This window comes from Cricetulus griseus (assembly GCF_003668045.3).
Source record: "Cricetulus griseus strain 17A/GY chromosome 1 unlocalized genomic scaffold, alternate assembly CriGri-PICRH-1.0 chr1_1, whole genome shotgun sequence".
NCBI lineage: Eukaryota > Metazoa > Chordata > Mammalia > Rodentia > Cricetidae > Cricetulus > Cricetulus griseus.
In genome coordinates this window covers 268,897,108-268,915,191 of record NW_023276807.1, presented here as the reverse complement: position 1 = coordinate 268,915,191, position 18,084 = coordinate 268,897,108, and the positions used below count along the sequence as shown (strand labels likewise).

Genomic DNA, 18,084 nt, shown 5'->3' with positions numbered 1-18,084 from the left:
TGGGTGCAAAAAATCTGGGCCTGCTGATTTGTATCTACTAAAGTTGCATTTTACCTGGTATTTTTATTTGGGATATATATTTTAATTTTGAGAGATCTGTTGTCAAAATGCAGAAAGTTGAAGAGTTAAGAAAATCTAAGCTCTCATTTAACATTTTATATGCAACCCAGTCAGCAATTATGCACACAGTGCTGATTAGTGGTCATTTGCCTCTTTAAATTCTTTTAAAATTGTTATGTGTATTTACCTGCATGTATGTGTGTGAACCATGTGCGTGCAGGACCAGTGTGGAGGCCAGAAGAAGGCATCAGATCCCCGGGGACTGGAGTGACAGATGGTTGTGAGCTGTCATGGGAGTGCTGGAAACTAAACCCAGGTCCTCTGCGAGAACAGCAAATACTCCTAACCACCGAACCATCTTTCCAGCCCTGCCCTCTGTCTCTTGATTTATGCACCTAAGACAGAGTTAGATGCAGCGGCCTAGAAAGAGTCTGAGTTCAGCCCCCGCCTCTGGCACGCACTCACATCTTTGTGAGCCTGTGTTCAGTTTCTTCATCTCTAACACTGGAGATTTAATAGAAACTATACTGAAGCTTTGAAGCAAGGACGAAATGGAATAACAACCTGGGGCTAGTGACTAGGGCGGACATTAAGCTCTTCTAAAATACTGTAAAAGCTTGCTGCATCCCCTCCTTCTAGTAGCTGAGGGTTGCAGCTTGGTTCTAGGCATAGTGGCAGTAGGAGTGACATACCGCAGCAGTCACCTGGCCATCTCCTGTCAGGCATGGTCCGGATCAGAAGGGAAAGTGCAGCTAAATCTAGACTTCTGTCCAGGCTTCTCCCCGGAGGTCCCAGGTTTGGCCTCGGCGTGGCTCAGATAGTAAAGGATACTAGCTGGTTTGGTTTGGACACAGAAGCTGAATTTCCTTCCTTCCATCTTTGTGTGGTATAAATGTTTGGCAAAAAAGAGGAGATAGGTTTATGATTTCCTTTAGCTTCTCTTAGAATAATGAGAGCTCAAGTGATAAGAGGTATAAATTAATGCTTGTTTAAATATAGTTGACTGGAAGTCATTTAAGAAATAAGCTTTAAAAGAACTCAAGCTGCTGGGCGTTGGTGGCACATGCCGTTGGTCCCAGCACTCGGGAGGCAGAGGCAGGCGGATCTCTGTGGTCTTGTAAGAGCGAGTTCCAGGACAGCCTCCAAAGCCACAGAGAAACCCTGTCTCGAAAAACAAAAACAAAACAACAACAAAAAAACTGGAGCTAAGCCTAGTGCACAGAGCCAGGTACTCTACATCGCACAGGTTTTTCTGATGGCAGAATTTAGGATAACTTGCTGCCAAAACCTGCTTCTGTGTTACAGTTTTCACTTTTAACTTATATTTTTGTCATTTCAGGGAACCCTCTGACCTGGCAAGCAATGGACTCTAAACCAGCTAACCCTGCTGCACCCAGTAAGTGTCTGTGTAGATTCCTGGTCTAAAACAGCCTTGTGCTCATTTTTTCTTGCTTACTTAATTTACTAGAGACTTTTTTCTCGGAAGCAATGTATTTGGTGATGACATGTGATTCACTTTGGTCCTGGCTTTGACTCAGCCCTGTAACCCAAGGCTGTAGATCTTGTAGATCTTGCTTAGTTATTATTTGGCAGTTTGACTTATAAAGGAATGAGTTAGAATGTTGGCATCACACATGTTCACATCTGGGGACTTCCCAAGGGACCATGGGAAGAGCCTGGTTAGTGGCCAAGGCCACTCTGACATGACTGGGACTGGATACTGAGGATTTTAACAGGTCCCCTGTCCCCACTTGTGGTAGCTGGAGTGGTGGTACATAACGTTAATCCCAACTTGTGGTAGCTGGAGTGGTGGTACATAACGTTAATCCCAGCACTCAGAAGGCAGATCTCTGAGTTCCAGGCCAGCCTGGTTTACAGAGCAAATTTCAGGACAGCCAGGACTACACAGAGAAACCGTGTCTTAAAAAACCAACCAACCAAACAAACAAACAAAAGATCACCTAGAGAGATAGCTCAGAGGTTAAGAGCAGTTATGAGGACTGGAATTCAGATCTCAGCACATATATTCCCGCGAGCGCGTGTGTGCGCGCGCACACACACACACACACACACACACACACACACACACACACACACACGAGATATTTTCATACTTTTTGTTTGTTTGTTTGTTTTTCGAGACAGGGTTTCTCTGTGTAGCTTTGGAGCCTATCCTGGCACTCGCTCTGTAGACCAGGCTGGCCTTGAACTCAGAAAGATCCGCCTGCCTCTGCCTCCTGAGTGCTGGGATTAAAGGCATGCGCCACCAATGCCTGGCCAGACTTTTTTTTCAATGATAGTGAAATAATTTAAATGTTTTTATTTCTGAAAGGAAAAGGAAAGAACCCTTGGTAGAGGAAGTCAGATAGCAGGTGATACTTGTGAGGGGCGGGCTGTGCTATGTGCAGACAGGCTTTGGAGCACTGGGCATGGCACTGGCCCCACCCACTGGACGGCATGGTGACTGAAGGGCATCCGTCACTGGGGTGCTTAAGGACATGGCTAATAGTTTTCATCGCTGTCTTCACAGGGGCTTCCTGTTAGAAGCCTCTCAAAGCCAGAGAGATGCTAAGGTGGTGAGAGGAGAGGAAAGCAGTGCTAAGAGGAGGGGCGGGACTCGGGAGATGAGATACACACTTCAGGGAGGGGCGGGACTCGGGAGATGAGATACACACTTCAGGGAGGGGCGGGACTCGGGAGATGAGATACACACTTCAGGGAGGGGCAGGAAGTTAAAGAACAGCCAGCAAAGCAAACATCGCCAGATATACAAGCAGAAAAGAAAAGAAGAAAACAACAGCAAGATGTCTTTGGAGTGATTTTCTCCAAGTGGAGTGTCCAGATAGTCTAGGATAGGCAACCATATCCAATGGGATATGAGAAATCAATTCTTAAGATTTTGATATATTAAAAAATTCATTCTTCAATTTTTCAAGTATTTTTGTAATGTTTATATGGTCGTTTGTGTAAATCTACCTAAGGAGGTATATGTAAATTTCACCGACAGTATGTATGGTAAGAAAAAGTATTGATGTCACTGGGGTTAGGAGACTTGAGGGTGGTCCATAGCCCATATGTAGGGGGTCCCTCAAGGGTGGGTTTCTCACCCCCAATCCCTCCTCTGGCTTAGAGAAAGATTTAAAAATCCCAGGATGACAGTGAGGTTCTCTTCATGAAAGACAACATGTACCCTACTGTTGCAGATGAGAAAATCCAAAGAATAATGGAAAGGTCAGCATTGGAGTGACATAGTCAATAAATCTGATCCATACCTGGCAAGATATGGAGGCTTTTCGGTGCCCAGTGTGTAAGGTGGATATGGTCAAATCTGTGGACTGCCAGTGTGCTTCTTAGTGATGTGGTCAGATCTGTGAACTGTCAGGTTGCTTCTCAGTGGTCAGCTCTGTGGACCTCCAGGGTGCTTCTCAGTGGTCAGCTCTGTGGACCTCCAGGGTGATTCTCAGTGGTCAGCTCTGTGGACCTCCAGAGTGATTCTCAGTGGTCAGATCTGTGGACTGTCAGGGTGCTTCTCAGTGGTCAGAACTGTGGTCAGGGATTGGGGGATGTGATCAGGGTTAGATCTTAATCATTTCAGTCAATTAGTGTCTTCCATCACATGGGAGAAAGCTCCGTGGCTTTGGAGGTGTGCTGGGAGGTGATCAGTTCCAACACAGTCACATCTTTTGACCTTAGCTGGGTAGCATCCAGATCAGTTTTGTTTGTTTGTTTGTTTGTTTCCTGTAACGGAATAGGTATTGAGAGAGTAACTATTTGAAGATACATGGCAAGATGCTCTTCTAAAAACTATACAGCTATGGTATAACATTACAAAACCAGCTATAGATGATAAAACAGTGAACTTGGCTGTGTTTCAATAAAACTTTACTTACAGAAACATCAGCAGGCTCGATATTTCTCACAGGTTGTGGTTTGCAAAAACTTGATTGAGCAAGTTTTGAACGAGCCCAGAAGTTCTGTTTTCTAATTTTCCAGTAATTTATGGACAGCTGTGAGTGCAGTGCTTTTGCCAGTATTTATTGTAAAAAGATGCAAGTGTACAGAGGTAACAGGTTATGACCAATATTTTTAAGGTAGTGTTAGGATTAGAGATGAACTAGAGAAAGAAATAGTAAAGTAATAAATAGTTAAGTTGTTTAGTGGGAGGAAAAAAACTTGTGTAACTAGATACTCCAAGGACTCTGAGATAGGGATTGTGAAATCCTGGGAAAGAGGCTGAGGGATTTACCTCTCTAGAGAAATAGCATTTAGTATTGACTGAGTCGGGTGCCCTGTGTCTAAAGTTCCACCTGAATTAATAATTCCTTCACCTCTAGCCTTGTGCTTGGGACGGTTTTCAGAACTCACTCTTCCTAAATGGAAACGACATTAATGGCCATCATGCAATAGACAGTTGGGGGTCTAGTTACACACTGGCATGTTACCTGGCCATGAGAGTAACGCTGGTCTTCACATTTTACACAGCGAAAACATGCTAACTGAAAGAAGCCAGAACGTAGTGTATAGTTCCATATGTGTGAAATATCCAGTCAAGTCACAGACACACAAAGGACCATGATTGCTCTAAAGGCTGAAGAGGGGTGTAGAGAAGGAGCCACAATAGCTAACCAGTATTGTCACTTGGGAAAGACTGATAAATGTGCTATTAGCTAGTGATTGTAGCCACACATTCCTGTGACTATCCTAAAAGCTACACACACACGCACACGCACACGCACACGCACACGCACACGCACACGCACGCGCACGCAAACACACTTCGGTAATTATTTCTCAATAAGGTTAATTTTTAATGGCTTGGTGGTAAAGTGTTTCACTAGCACACACAGGCTCTGTCTGGGCTTTACCCCTGGCACCTCGAAATAATAATTTTTTAAAAATTAAATTAAGCCAAATGGAGAGCATCTGTTGTTTTGAGACACGTGCTTGCTGTGGGTTGTCTGTATCTTTTTAGAGGGTGTGTGGTCAGATGCTTAAGCCATAACGTCGAGGCCAGTGAGCTTTTCCTTTTGTTCTGTTTCAGTGGGTGCCCCAGCCACACAGACTCTGGATGGTGCATCAAGCCTGCCCATGGTGCATGGTAGGTTTCAACAACGGTGTCCACGTTTCGGGTGCAGTTCTCACCCCAAGTTAGATAATTCATTAACCCAGATTGCCGGCAGGGTTCCATTATATAAACCAGGAAGCACTTTAGTAACTACAAAGCAGTTAGTAAAACTTCTGTTTTCACAGAGTACATGACTGAAAACCAAACGTGCTGCCAAAGCCATAAAGTGTGCAGTGCATGAGTGTGGCGTCGGGCTTACAATAGCACTCTTAACTTCAATACTTCGTTTATTTACGATCTTGGCGGAAGGTGGTAGGTCCCAGGGAAGACCAGCCAACCAGCACACGCCACAGGGCATTCATTCCTGCTTGTTTTTGTAACTTTCAGTGTGGTGGCCAGTCACCTTTTAAAAATAAACAGTTGCGGCAAGTGGTCAGGAAGATGGGAAGATGTAGAGAAAAGATAGAAACCAAAGGCAACAAACTGTACAGGGCCCCGGGGATGAAATCCCTGCCAGGACTCCTTCCTCGGGGGACAACGGGCTTGAAGTACTATAATCACACTTCTTGAATTGTTTTTTGTTTTTGTTTTTTTTCCTCTGTTCTTTAGGTGTTTTCCCATATGTTACAGGAAACACACACACGCAATAGTTAACAAAACCTAGCTGCTGTATGTCACAAAGGAACATACTTCATTCCGGTCTTCTCTCCAAACGGTTTAGAATCTGATCACCGCCTTCCACTTTGGGTTTTGACCCTTAAAAGAATAGACAAAGGTTGAGTAGTAGCTGAGACAATTCACAAGGATGGGGGCTAGAGTCTGGATCTCCAGAACCCACATCTGTAATCCGAGTGCTACTGAGTCACGTGAGCGGGAGGCAGAGACCGAGAGTCCCTGGAAGCTTCCTCACAGCGAGCAGTAAATGTGGTGGGAGAACAGGACAGCAACTCACTTTCCTTTGACTTGGATTCACGCCATGGCACTCCCACACCCACACTGACACAACTGAACACATGCTCTCTCTCTCTCTCTCTCTCTCTCTCTCTCTCTCTCAACACACACACACACACACACACACACCCATGCACACACACACACACACACACACACACACACACACACTGAAATAAGAAAAGGCTGTGGTGATGACTATGGAGACATAGGAGTCTCTGTAGCCACAGGAGCTTGCTGCCAAGTTTGCCATTGCTGGGTTTGATCCCTGGAATCCGCTAAGTGGAAGGACAAACAAAAGAGTAGACTTAAGTCCATGGTGGCACTAATTAGACTTTTGTCTTCACAATGCTCGTGGTCTGTGCATGGTGGCCCTTCACAGCGACCCTGTAATCTGTGGCTGGCTTGTGACAAATGTATTGAAATCACGATATGAAACCCACATGCAGGATGTTATTATTTACAGGAGTTCAAAACACACAGGATCTTTTTTTCTCCTTTAGACTAATAATAGATAAGAGCATATTCAGCTTGCACAAATTTGTCTTACTATCAAAAATATAAGAAATGGTCTCATCTGTATGTGTGACATATGTATGCTTAGTATGTGGGCAGGAGACAACTTGACTCAGTCAAGAAGAGCAACCACAGAGACAGGAAGTGAGCTATGTTTTTATTCTAACTCAAGTGGCAACAGTGTCTTTCCCCATTGCCTGGGATCCTACCTCATAGTCTTATTTGATTGGCAAGTCTTAAATGCTGTGCAGGTAAGGGAGAGAGAATCGGTCAGCCACTTCAATCCCCAAATGCAGCAGAATCTTTGTGTGAATAGAGTTTTATTGGCAGGGAGGGGAGTAAATGTTTGCATCTAAAAGTCTGACAAGGCAGGGGAGAGAAAAAGATTTGAATTCCTTGTCATAGGACCACGATTGTTAGTATTTGATAGAAAAGGCTCATGTTTAGTTTGTCTTACAAATCCCTGTTCCTTTTAAAGTCCCTTCTTCAGACTTCTTCTGTCCTGTCTTGGAGTAACAAAAATGCAATGAGGAGGGAGTTAGAAAGAGCTGCCTCAGTGAGCCTGGGTTAGACCCAGCATAAGGAATCAGTCATTCCATCTATTGTATTAGCTGGGTTTAAGGTGAGCCTGCCTCCCTAGAGGGGTGGCCCCTTGATTAAGAGACTGACCTGGCTACCCTGTGATTTTTTAAAAACTTAAACGAAGGCTGGAGAGATGGCTGAGATACTGAATGGCACTGGCTGCTGTTCTAAAGGATCCAGGTTCAATTCTCTGAGGACCCAGATTCAATTCCCTGTGCCCCCCTGGGAGCTCACAACTCCTTTCCTGGGGATCTGGCCCCCTCTTCTGGTTTCTGTGGGCATTGCCCACATAGTACACAGATATAAACAGCTGTCAAAACCCCTATACACATAGAAATAAATGGAAAAAAGAATTTTTTAGCTATGAAATTAGTTGTTATCATTAGATCTGTCATTTCTATATTTCGAGCTAGAAATAATTTTAAAATCTGAATGCTGAACAATTCCGTTAAAAAAAAATTGTGTTACCTGATGAACTTAAATTCCCCTTCAAGGAGCTGTGGGCCCATTTAAAATTTAGAGTGGTCTTCTACCTAGAAATAGTCTGTGTTCAAAGTTTGTTTGAAGGTCTTTTAAAACTGAGTGGTGGTGGTGGTGCACGCCTTTACTCTCAGCACTCAGGAGGCAGAGGCAGGTGGATCTCTGTGAATTCAAGGCCAGCCTGGTTTACAAAGCAAATTCCAGGACAGCTGATAATAGACAATAGATTGACTGGATTTCTAGCAAAGCAAGAAGAGTTGATTCACACACACACACACACACACATATTTCATATATATAGTATATAAACATATGTAAATTTATTGACTCACGCAGGCACACCTCCATCTAAATTAGTGTACTAAAAATGACCATTAATAAAAGTCAGACTTTTGGAGATATTAGATGTGGTAACAACTCAGATCCATTCCTGGCTGCCTGGTGTTCACTCAGTAACTGTTGGCCCACTGCCCATTTGTTGTGTGACAAACTTTTCTTTGGTAGACACAACATATGTTTCTACTCACAACAGTTCAAAGGACAGATACCACCAAACTCGAAGTCCCAATTGGTGTGCCAGGGAGTTTTATTTGGATTACTTACAGGAATATAGGGGAGGGGTTACTTATAGGAGCAGAAATGACTCAAAGGCAGCTGTATCGCCAAGGCCACTCTGGCATGGTAATAGCTCACAAAGCTGGGACCCTGGAGCACACGGCACAGCCTGCAGGCAGCTCAACTGGTTGGAAAGTGTCCTTTCCACGTGACTGTTCTAAACCTCTGCTTCTCCCAGGCAGCTGGACCGTTCTCAGAGTCTTTGCAGCCTAGCTCTGTCTCAGACAAACTTTCAGCTGTTATTGCTTACTCTGGCAGAGAGGGGTCTGGAGAGTCTGCTCAGCTTCAGGGACTTCCTGGAGCTGTTTGAGCTTCCTGCAGGGTAGAATGTTTCTATCTTGGAGGAAACTGTTACACAATGCTGTTCTGGAGGTTAAGATAGAATGAAATGGTTTTCATCTCCAAGGTGAAAGTAAAGTGTCAAGTGGAAAGGAGTTCTTTGTCATCTCTGAGCCAGGGTGGGTGAGCCGTGTATCATGTAAGCCTGCGTTGATGGCTGCACGTTGCCCCAGTTCTAAATTGTGAATGCCATCACTCCACCTACTCCAGGTGGCATTTTCCTTCTTTCCCAGGTGGGAGGCTGGTTTGACTGAGCTCCTGGCAGAATTCTTTGTGCAGATAGATAGCATGTTGCTACTAAAAGTCAACCAGAGATGTCATGTCCCGTCTCCAGCTGAGCTCTGGGCTAAAGTGCAGCTCTCTTCACCTTACCTAGCTGTGGGCCAATCTCTTCCCTAGCCTGTAGCCTCACCTGGGGCTCTTCAGGACAGAACAGGAGTTTGGGGACACGAAATGGGTCTCCTCATTGCTGCTTACCTATCTCTGTCTCGAACTCATTTTGCTAGTTTTCATTTTGGCCCACTGCTAGCCAGCAGTTCAGAGTGCTGACAGGTGGCCAGGCATGGGTGTGGGCTATACAGTCCGGTACCATCTCTCTTGGAAGATCTGGCTTCTGTTTTATTTAAGGGTACTCTATTTCTGGTATTCTATTTTCTAGGCAGATAACTCATTGGGAAGTGGTTTTGAAGTTGTACCCCGTGTGTCACACAAGAGATTAACGGATGGGAGGTTTTAACTTGAGTACTTAAATCTATATAGTTTTAAAATGATATTTGAAGTTAAATAGAAAATAACCTAGAAATGGAAGAGTTTCTGAAAAGTGGCCAGTAGTAGCTACCTCAGCCAGGCATGGGATCTCATGCTTATAATGAATGCAGTCATTTAAGAAATGGAATCAAGATCAAAGTCAAGGTCATTGTTTGTTACGTAGAGAGTTCAAGGCTAGCCTCAGTTACGTAACACCCTATCTTCAAAACATAAATAAAATAATAAAATTAAAAGTGGCTCCCTCGATATCATCCTAGTAGATCGTTGTTATTTTGTCTGTGGAGTGTGTCTGCAGTGGTTTGTATATACGTGGGTATGTATGTAAGCTATTTGGAAGGAGACAAACGTATTTGTATTACTCCTTTCTGTCCCCATGAACAGAGCAGGGGTTCTCGTCGCACGTGCTGGAGCCAATAGAAGAACTTTCTTCAGAGGAGGAAAAAGGTAACAAATCACCAGCGTTATTTACTCAAATATGGACTTTAAGCCCAAGTCCGTGCGGCACCTCACACCACACTGAAAACGAGAAAGGCACTTAGATTTGGGCTGTAGTTTTGACCAATATGACATAGAGTATTATATCTTGTTCCCCTAATGCTCCTATATCCCCTGCTTTATTGCGTTTTTCTGCAGGTAAGTAACAAATTTTCCTAGTTGGGAAGCTTGAAAAACAAAAAACCTTTCTTTGAATATAGATATTCTGACCAGATGACAAAGGACACGTGTCTTGTATAGCAGATGATGTGAAATTATTGGTGTCACAGTGCTTTCTCACAGTGATAGTCTAAAACGAATGAGTGAAGTGTCTATTTTCCAAATCACTCTTGGTTCCAGTGCTGGGTTCTAACTGGGAGCCATAATCCCAGCCCCCAAATTACTCTCAGTGTCAGAAAAGAACACAGGATCTAAGTGCTGGGTATGAAATAGAGAGCAATGCGCCCTGTGGGGGGTGTAGCAGCTGCTGTAATGGGGATGATAAATTGGTAATGCTAACATATTTCCTTTGGCCTTTCCAAAAGTTGCTTTTACATATTTTGGAAGTTTATGAAAAATTGTGTAATTGTCTTTTCTTTTTTAAAATGTGTGTCCAAGGCAGGATTTCATGTAGCCCAGCTGTACTTGAAGTCTGGGTCCCCATGTTGTTCCTTCCCAAGGGTGGTGACTGATGCTGTGTGCCTTGATGCACAGGGATTTTTTTTTGTTTGTTTTTTGTTTATTTGTTTATTGTTTTGGTTTTTTCCAAGACAGGGTTTCTTTTTTCTTTTTCTTTTCATTTTTTCTCTGTAGCTTTGAAGGCTGTCCTGGAAGACAGGGTTTTTCTATGTAGCCCTGCAACTTTGGAACTCACTCTGTAGACCAGGCTGGCCTCGAACTCATAGAGACTCACCTGCCTCTGCCTCCCAGTTCTGGGAACACTCGGATTCATAAGGAGTGTTTTCTGACTTTAGACAGATTTTTGAAAACATGCTCCACTCAGTTCCTTATTCCAGGAGCAGGCATTGGATTCCCTTTGAGGGAGCATTGCAAGCAGTGATTGCTGCCCGACATGGTTGCTGGAAACAGAATTCAGATTCGCTGGGAGATCAATGCACACTCCTAACTACCAGCCATCTCTTCGGCCATAATATGTAGACTCCTGTGTTGATAGAATTTTACCATTTTTTTCTTATTTTTACAAAGTTACAAATTGAAAATTGACTAGACCAGTCCTGCTCACAATATCTACATGATATATATTTTCAAGACCTGACGTTGCTATGTTAATCATTGGCACTTTTAAAACATACACTTTTTAAAAAAATATTTTATTTATTTATTATGTATATACATTCTGCTTCCATGTATATCTGCACACCAGAAGAGGGCACCAGATCTCATTACTGATGGTTGTGAGCCACCATGTGGTTGCTGGGAATTGAACTTAGGACCTCTAGAAGAACAGTTGGTGCTCTTAACCTCTGAGCCATCTCTCCAGCCCAAAAAAATACACTTTTAAATGAGGTTTGTTTTCATGTATCTTTACAAGTTGCCCCTAACCATTTATTTATTTATTTATTTACTAGTTTCAATGGTAGTAATATGACTCTGATGGCCTCTTTTTTTTCTGAGCCTTACACTGGCCAACTAGAAGCAAAGTCCATGGTATAGAATATGTTTTGATTTGATTGTTACCAGTTCTTAGGACAGAGTTTTTTGTTGTTTGGTTAAGTGGTTGAATTTCTGTTTTGTTTTGACTGGTTTTGCTTTTTGGCCCTGTGGGTATGTGTGTGGTTGTAGAATTTTCTAAAGCATTAGCAGTTTCTCAGCCTCATGATGCTGACAGTGTAAGATTTCAGATGACCTCTGACTTTTAATGACATAATCATGTGTACTTCAATATTTCCAGCTGAGTAAGCTAGAATAGTAAAGTATTAAAAAGATATCTTCATGCAGGACTTTTTTTTCTATTTAATATGCAAACTAATTTGACTAATTCTGTCTTTTTTACAATTTAATTAATAGATGAACATTTTGGCCCGTGCTTCTAATACTAGCATTTCATCATTGTGACTTTGAGACCAGCGTGGGATAGAGTGAGACCTTGCCTCAAAACAAACAAACAAACAACCCCCCCACACACACACACAAAACCTTCATCAGTGTAATAGAATATGATTTAATATTGGGATCAGACAGCTGTCTGGAAAATGTGTTCAGCAAATGGCATTGTGTTTAAGATCTTCCACAAATCCAAATCCAGGTGGCAGCGGCGGCTAATGATACCATATGCTAAGGCAGGAGAGTAGCTGGGGGTCGGGGTAGGGGGTCCCTGTAGCCAGCTTGAAAGAAGGAACACATATCTTGCTGGCTTACGGCACGTGTCCAGGCCTTTCAAATGAAATGAGCCTGCTTGGACATGAGATCCCAGAATGACAGTTTATTTGTGAGACTTTTTTTTTTCAGATCAGGCTTTGGACTGTCTCTAAGATTCTGACCTGCCAGGTACTGGGTCTCTTTAGTAGGTCTTAAGCTACTCAACGTGAAAGTCCTGTTCCCTGTGCTCTTGAAATAGGCATGCTTTTAAAGAGGGCAGTAAAAGGAGAATCGGGTGAGCTGAGGCTGTAGTGACCAGGCTCCATTCTAGAACCACAAAGAGGAAAGAAAAAAGTGAAGTTGGGGATGGAAAATGGAAAGAATATGGCCTGGGTTTTTTTGTCTGATTTTTTTTCTTTGTTTGGCTTTTTGTTGTTGTTTTGTTTTAAATTATAGGTTGTTTCACTTACTAAGACTTTGTTAACATCTTTTCTGTTTGGCAAAGGCCTGGAAGAGAAGAATTCATCCACTTTTATGTGCACTTAGCTTATACTAAATTGATCTCCTTAAAATTCAAATGACACTCAAATAAGATTTAAATAGATTGGGCTTTTTCCCTTTATGTGATAAATTCTAACTAGGCCTAGAGATGAACTTTCCACTGACAAAACATTAAACATTAAAGCAATGTATATTACATCTGTCTCTTAAGTTGATTAACTGTAATTTGGGTAAGCAGTCAGGAGTCTTAGAAGTCACTAAGTTCTGAGGCAGACTTAAAAAAGTTTTAGAAGCCAAGATTATCATTATCAAATACTTCAAACCTTAAAATCTTTACAGATGTTTTTACTTTCTGCTTTAAAGTCATATGTTGTCATTTTCCACTTAGGGTGAATTTGTATAATTCTCTTTAAATCTTGCTTTGCAATAAAACCTTAATTCAGGACGAGAAAACGAACAGAAATTAAATAAGAAGACGCACTTCAGGAAAACCCTGAGGGGCAACCCCTCCTCGAAGGGGCTAAGGACGAACTTGGAGAAGGAGCTGGGCAAGAAGCTGAGGAGCTTCGGGATTGATGCCGTATGTTCATTAGTTCACTTTCTGAACATTTGCTTGTTCTGTTCTGTTCTTGAAACCAGGACACTGGAGAGCAGAGAGGAAAGCTTCCTAACCTGTCTGAGTTTAGAGGTTGCATGCTAATTAGACTTGCTGCATGCTAACAAGAGCTCTAGGTGGCATCTGCTTCCTGGTTCATTTCTAAGACTTTAACACCTACAAACTTACTTAGAAGCAGAGTAATAAACCTTGGAATAAAATGACATTGTCGTGTGTCTTATATAAAGATTAGGTAACTTTGTATTAGGAGCCAGAGCCTGTCTGGATGGCTGTAGTGCACTGATACATTGTGACTAACACTTTGTGAGATTCCCCTCACACAACCGCACATTACAGAGCCAGCGCTGAGTAAATGGTAGGTTTCATCTTGAAACCAAGTTGAAGCATCTGAGTACCACATCTTACATACAAACCCCTTGTGCTTTTCAAATCTTTATTAGAATGCACTAAATGTATGAATCTTAACAATTTGGTGAATTTATTTGTGTGCTGGTAAATACATGGGTGCTTACATAGCTGTATGTGGTGAATGTATATATGTATTATTGCAAAGGCATGCAGACATATACACACATGTGAACACACATGTGTGAGCATGAATGCACATTATACCATATGCATGCTTATGCATGTTGGATGGATATAGTATTATGTGTTTGTAGATGTGTATGAGAACCTGTGTATGTAGCTGTCTATCACAGGTGCTTGTGAGTAGACATATATATCAGTGTAGCTGTGTATTTATGTATACATGCATTTGTATGAACTATATGTTCATACATGCACATGTATACACATATATTTGAGTAAGCACATGGATACATTGTGTGTGTCCATGTTGGTATGCTTAAATGTAACATGGCATATTTCTAGCACCCTAGAAGGTCCCCTTTACCTCTTTCTTGCCTGTGTACCAGCTACTCTCCAACAAGTGGTGACCGGAGTTCACAGAAGTGGGACCATGTGCCGTGGACAATTCGGCACACCTCGCCTCCTTTGAGGGTGCTCTGGTCCATGCAGCGGGTGTCTGTCTCACTCACCAGTAATTGTTTCTTCAGTTGCTTTACTGTAGCATTGAGCTGTATGAATACCATGCACTTTTATCTCCCTTCTTGTAAGTGGATGCACAGGGTTCCCAAACGGGCTGTTCTAGCTAACTAGGTTTTGTGCATGTTCTCTGGTGTCTTTTTCCCCCGAGGAATACCTGGGAATGACTTTGCTGGGTCAGGAGGCAGACATGTCTATCCTCACAGCTGCTCCCGAATCATTTTCTCAAGTGTTGCAATCCATACTTGCCCTCAGAGGCACCGTGTCTTTAATCAATTCTTAGTATTGTCAGTCTGTGATTTCTTAGACTCTATGTGTGGCTGTTTTGGAATTCCTCTCGCCTTGGTAGTCTCGTTTGCCACTTTCATACAGCACTGCGCTGTTGGCTAACCAGTCATAAATAGGCACACCGGTATTACAAGCTCCTTTTGGAACCGGGAGAGTTTGTTATATGGTGGGGCATCTCCACCCCCTACCTTAAATAACCTTGGGGACCAGAAGAGCAAAGCGAATGTCTATAAGTGAAAAACATCCAAGGGTAATGACTGACATGACATCTTCTTCCTTCAGGACATACACGGCATCCCATGTGAGATCTTGAATAAATCACTCAAAGCCATGCAATTAGCCAGACATGATCTTGCAAAACAAATGCCCAACATTCAGCAAATCCGAGAATCCCTTGAACACCAGCTGATCTGTAAAATCGAGGAGAAGGTATCCCTGACCTCAGGTAAGCCTGCCGCTGCCACCTGGCACTGCATTGCTACACATGGGAGCTAAATCTAACAACCTTTTTTTACCATTTTAAATGTTTGCAAACTATGGCACCAGCAACTTTTCTTACTGTCTTACTTGAAATGCTGGGTCTTGGGTTGTATCTTGAAAGAAGCCCCGACTCACACTCTGGGTGGATGGATGCCTATAATCCTAGTGCTCAGGAGGTAAGGGCAGGTGGGACCAGGAGTTCAGAGTCCTTATTGACTATATAGCAGATCCAAGGCCAGCCTGGGCTACAAGAGACTCCAGCCTGAGGGGCAGGCTTCTTCTTTCCGACAACACCATGGACAGCATTTGTGTCATTTGGTTTTCACTTTACTGCTGAGGCAGTGGAGACTCATGAATGGTGCTTCTCTTCCAGATAGGCACAATGACCCTCCCATGATCATCTCTGCAGCTGAGGAAGCTCCCAAAGCCACCCAGCTTCCCCCACAAAGCAGGCCACTGGTCAGGCAGAGAGCTGTGTTTACTGATAAGGTGGCTGTCCCAAAGTGAGTATTTCCAACTGAAGTTGCTATAATAATAGGTCACTGAAACAATGGGCATTTATTTTGGAGGCTGCACCAGGGTGTCAAAGGTCAAGTTGTGTAGCCAGAGCTCACACGGTGAACAAGCTGTGGCCTCTTCCCCTTTCAAAGGCAGTGTCTTAGCTGCATTTCTGTCTCCGTGACAAAGCGCCATGGCCAAAGCAACATATAAAAGAAAGCATTTGATCTGGAAGCTCATGGTTCCAGAGGGTTAGAGTCAGAGACAATCATGGCTGGGGGGGAGCATGGCAGCAGCCGGCAGACAGGGAAGTTGGAGACTTTAATGGAGAGCTTACCTCTCAATCCACATGTACAAGGCAGAGGGAGAGCTAACTGAGAAGGGATGGGCCATTGAAACCTCACAGCCAGTCTCCAGTGACACACCTCCTCCAAGAAAGTCACACTTCCTAGTCTTCCCAAACAGGTGCAGTGGGGACCAAGCACTCAAACGTTGAGCCTATAGGGGCCATTTTCATTCAAACCACCCACCACAGGTAGTGGTGGACCCAACCCTTTGATTCCATTTAGTCCAGTACTTCCCAAAGTCCTGCTTCTGGACACTTCTGGACGTCACCACACTGCAGGTCTGTTGAGTTACACTCAGTTGGTAGCAATGAGTCATATTTACAACTCGAGTACACTCTCTGGAGATAACCAAAGACTTTTGTGTTTTCCATAGACGTTTGTGTTGGCTATATTACTTACTTACCCGCTTGAGAAATACCTTTCTGTCTTCCTCTATTTTTTTCTTTTTTTTTTTAGACTTAAGAAAAATACCAAAGAAATTCCTTTACTCAAAAAGTTTTCAGCTACCAAGTGAGTACTGGGAGGGGCTCTGGGGGTGGGTGCAATGGATATAAAGTGTCTGAGCAGTCCTTTTGTGGTAAAGTGGGGCTCACTGTGATTAAGTAAAGCCACAGTGGTTATTCAACAGGGTTACTATAGCTGCAGTTTCTTTCCAGCCTGGTCCCTCCCACAGCTGATCAGCCCCAAATAAGCACACAGAGACATACTGATTGTAAAACTGTTGGCCAATAGCTAGGGCTTCTTACTGGCTAGCTCTGTCTTAATGATAAACCCATAACTACTAATCGATGTGTTTCTACATGGCCTTATCTTACCAGAGAATGCCTGGGGTGTCCTATCTTTCTGATCTCCACATGGCATCTCTTCAATGCCTCTCTCTCCCCAGCATCCTCCTCCTCTCCTAGTCCCACCCATCTTCCTGTTTCTACTGGCCAGTCAGTGTTTTATTCATCAACTAATAAGAGAAACATATGTACAGAAGGGCCCCCCCATCAGGTTTCTTCTCAAGTCCTTTGTGATATATTATTTGAGACATGTCTTCTTAAGTCACCCTGTCACTCAGTAGCATGTCACCACATCACAGCCTCCATTAAGAAAAAGGAACTTCCCCAGTGTAATTTTTTAACAAGCACATTTAAACAGAAGGGATGGTGTTTCGGTGGCTGGGTCAGGTGATATTTCAGCATTCTGCCTCCTTGTATCGGCTAACGAAGACTCTGACGGCCTTCTGCTGGGGTCCTTAGATGATAGGAATCTTTGCTCATTCACTCATCAGCTGACATTCATTAAGTGCTTGTTTTGAGCCTTATTTTAAAAAAGGATCTGTATTATGTGACTCTTTCTTGTTTACAGAATATTTTTGTGTGTGGGGGGTGAGAGAGTGAGAGAGAGAGAGAGAGAGAGAGAGAGAGAGAGAGAGAGAGAGAGAGAGAGAGAACTTGAATACAGTGTGAGTGTAACCATACTATACACATGCTTTGGCATTTATGTGAGGTCAAAGGACAACCTCGTATGTCATACCTGCTCTCAATCTTGTTTACTACAGTCTTTTCTTTGTTACTTACCGTGGTTTCCAGATATTCTTCTGCCTCCATTTCCTTTGTAGGAACACTGGTATAAATGTATGTTATTGTGACCAGTTTTTTTTTTCCAACTTTTTTTTATTTGAATTAGAAACTGGATTGAATTACATGACAATCCCAGTTCCCTTCTCACACCCGTCCTCCCCTACCACCCACCCAACTAAAACCCTACCTATCACATAGCCTTTCTGCTCCCGCTGGATGGTGAAGCCTTCCATAGGGGGTCATCAGAGTCTATTGTATCCTTTGGGGTAGGGCCTAGCGCCCCCCACCCCCCCTGTGTCCTGGCTCAGGGAGTATTCCTCTATATGGAATGGGCTCCCAAAGTCCACACCTATGCTAGGGATAAATACTGAACTTCTACAGGAGGTCCCGTAGATTTCCGAGGTTTCCTTACAGAAGCCCATGTTCCTGGGGTCTGGATCAGTCCCATGCTGGGGAGCAAGAGTTCCCTGATATTCAGGTCAGCTGTTTCTGTGGGTTTCACCAGCCTGGTCTGGACTCCTGTGCTCTTCACTCGTCCTTCTCTGAATCTGGGTTTCAATTCAGATTGGT

General features: G+C 43.3%; 1 protein-coding gene across 16 annotated transcripts in view; it reads left to right on the top strand.

Moving 5' to 3' along the window:
• The window catches only part of Dzip1 (DAZ interacting zinc finger protein 1), a 55,760-nt gene that overhangs the window by 23,189 nt on the left and 14,487 nt on the right, over positions 1-18,084 (top strand). For 14 of the 16 annotated variants that reach the window (XR_004772326.1, XM_027393936.2, XM_027393931.2 and 11 more), the window contains exons 13-19: positions 1,400-1,456; positions 5,102-5,158; positions 9,758-9,820; positions 13,114-13,250; positions 14,904-15,066; positions 15,475-15,604; positions 16,403-16,456. Coding sequence is in view for 15 of the 16 variants with exons in the window: in XM_027393936.2 (XP_027249737.1) it covers positions 1,400-1,456; positions 5,102-5,158; positions 9,758-9,820; positions 13,114-13,250; positions 14,904-15,066; positions 15,475-15,604; positions 16,403-16,456 (661 nt within the window). In the remaining variant the exon portion in view is untranslated. The remainder of the gene's footprint in view (positions 1-1,399; positions 1,457-5,101; positions 5,159-9,757; positions 9,821-13,113; positions 13,251-14,903; positions 15,067-15,474; positions 15,605-16,402; positions 16,457-18,084) is intronic. The other 2 variants (XM_027393935.2, XM_027393927.2) reach the window with 1 other exon arrangement.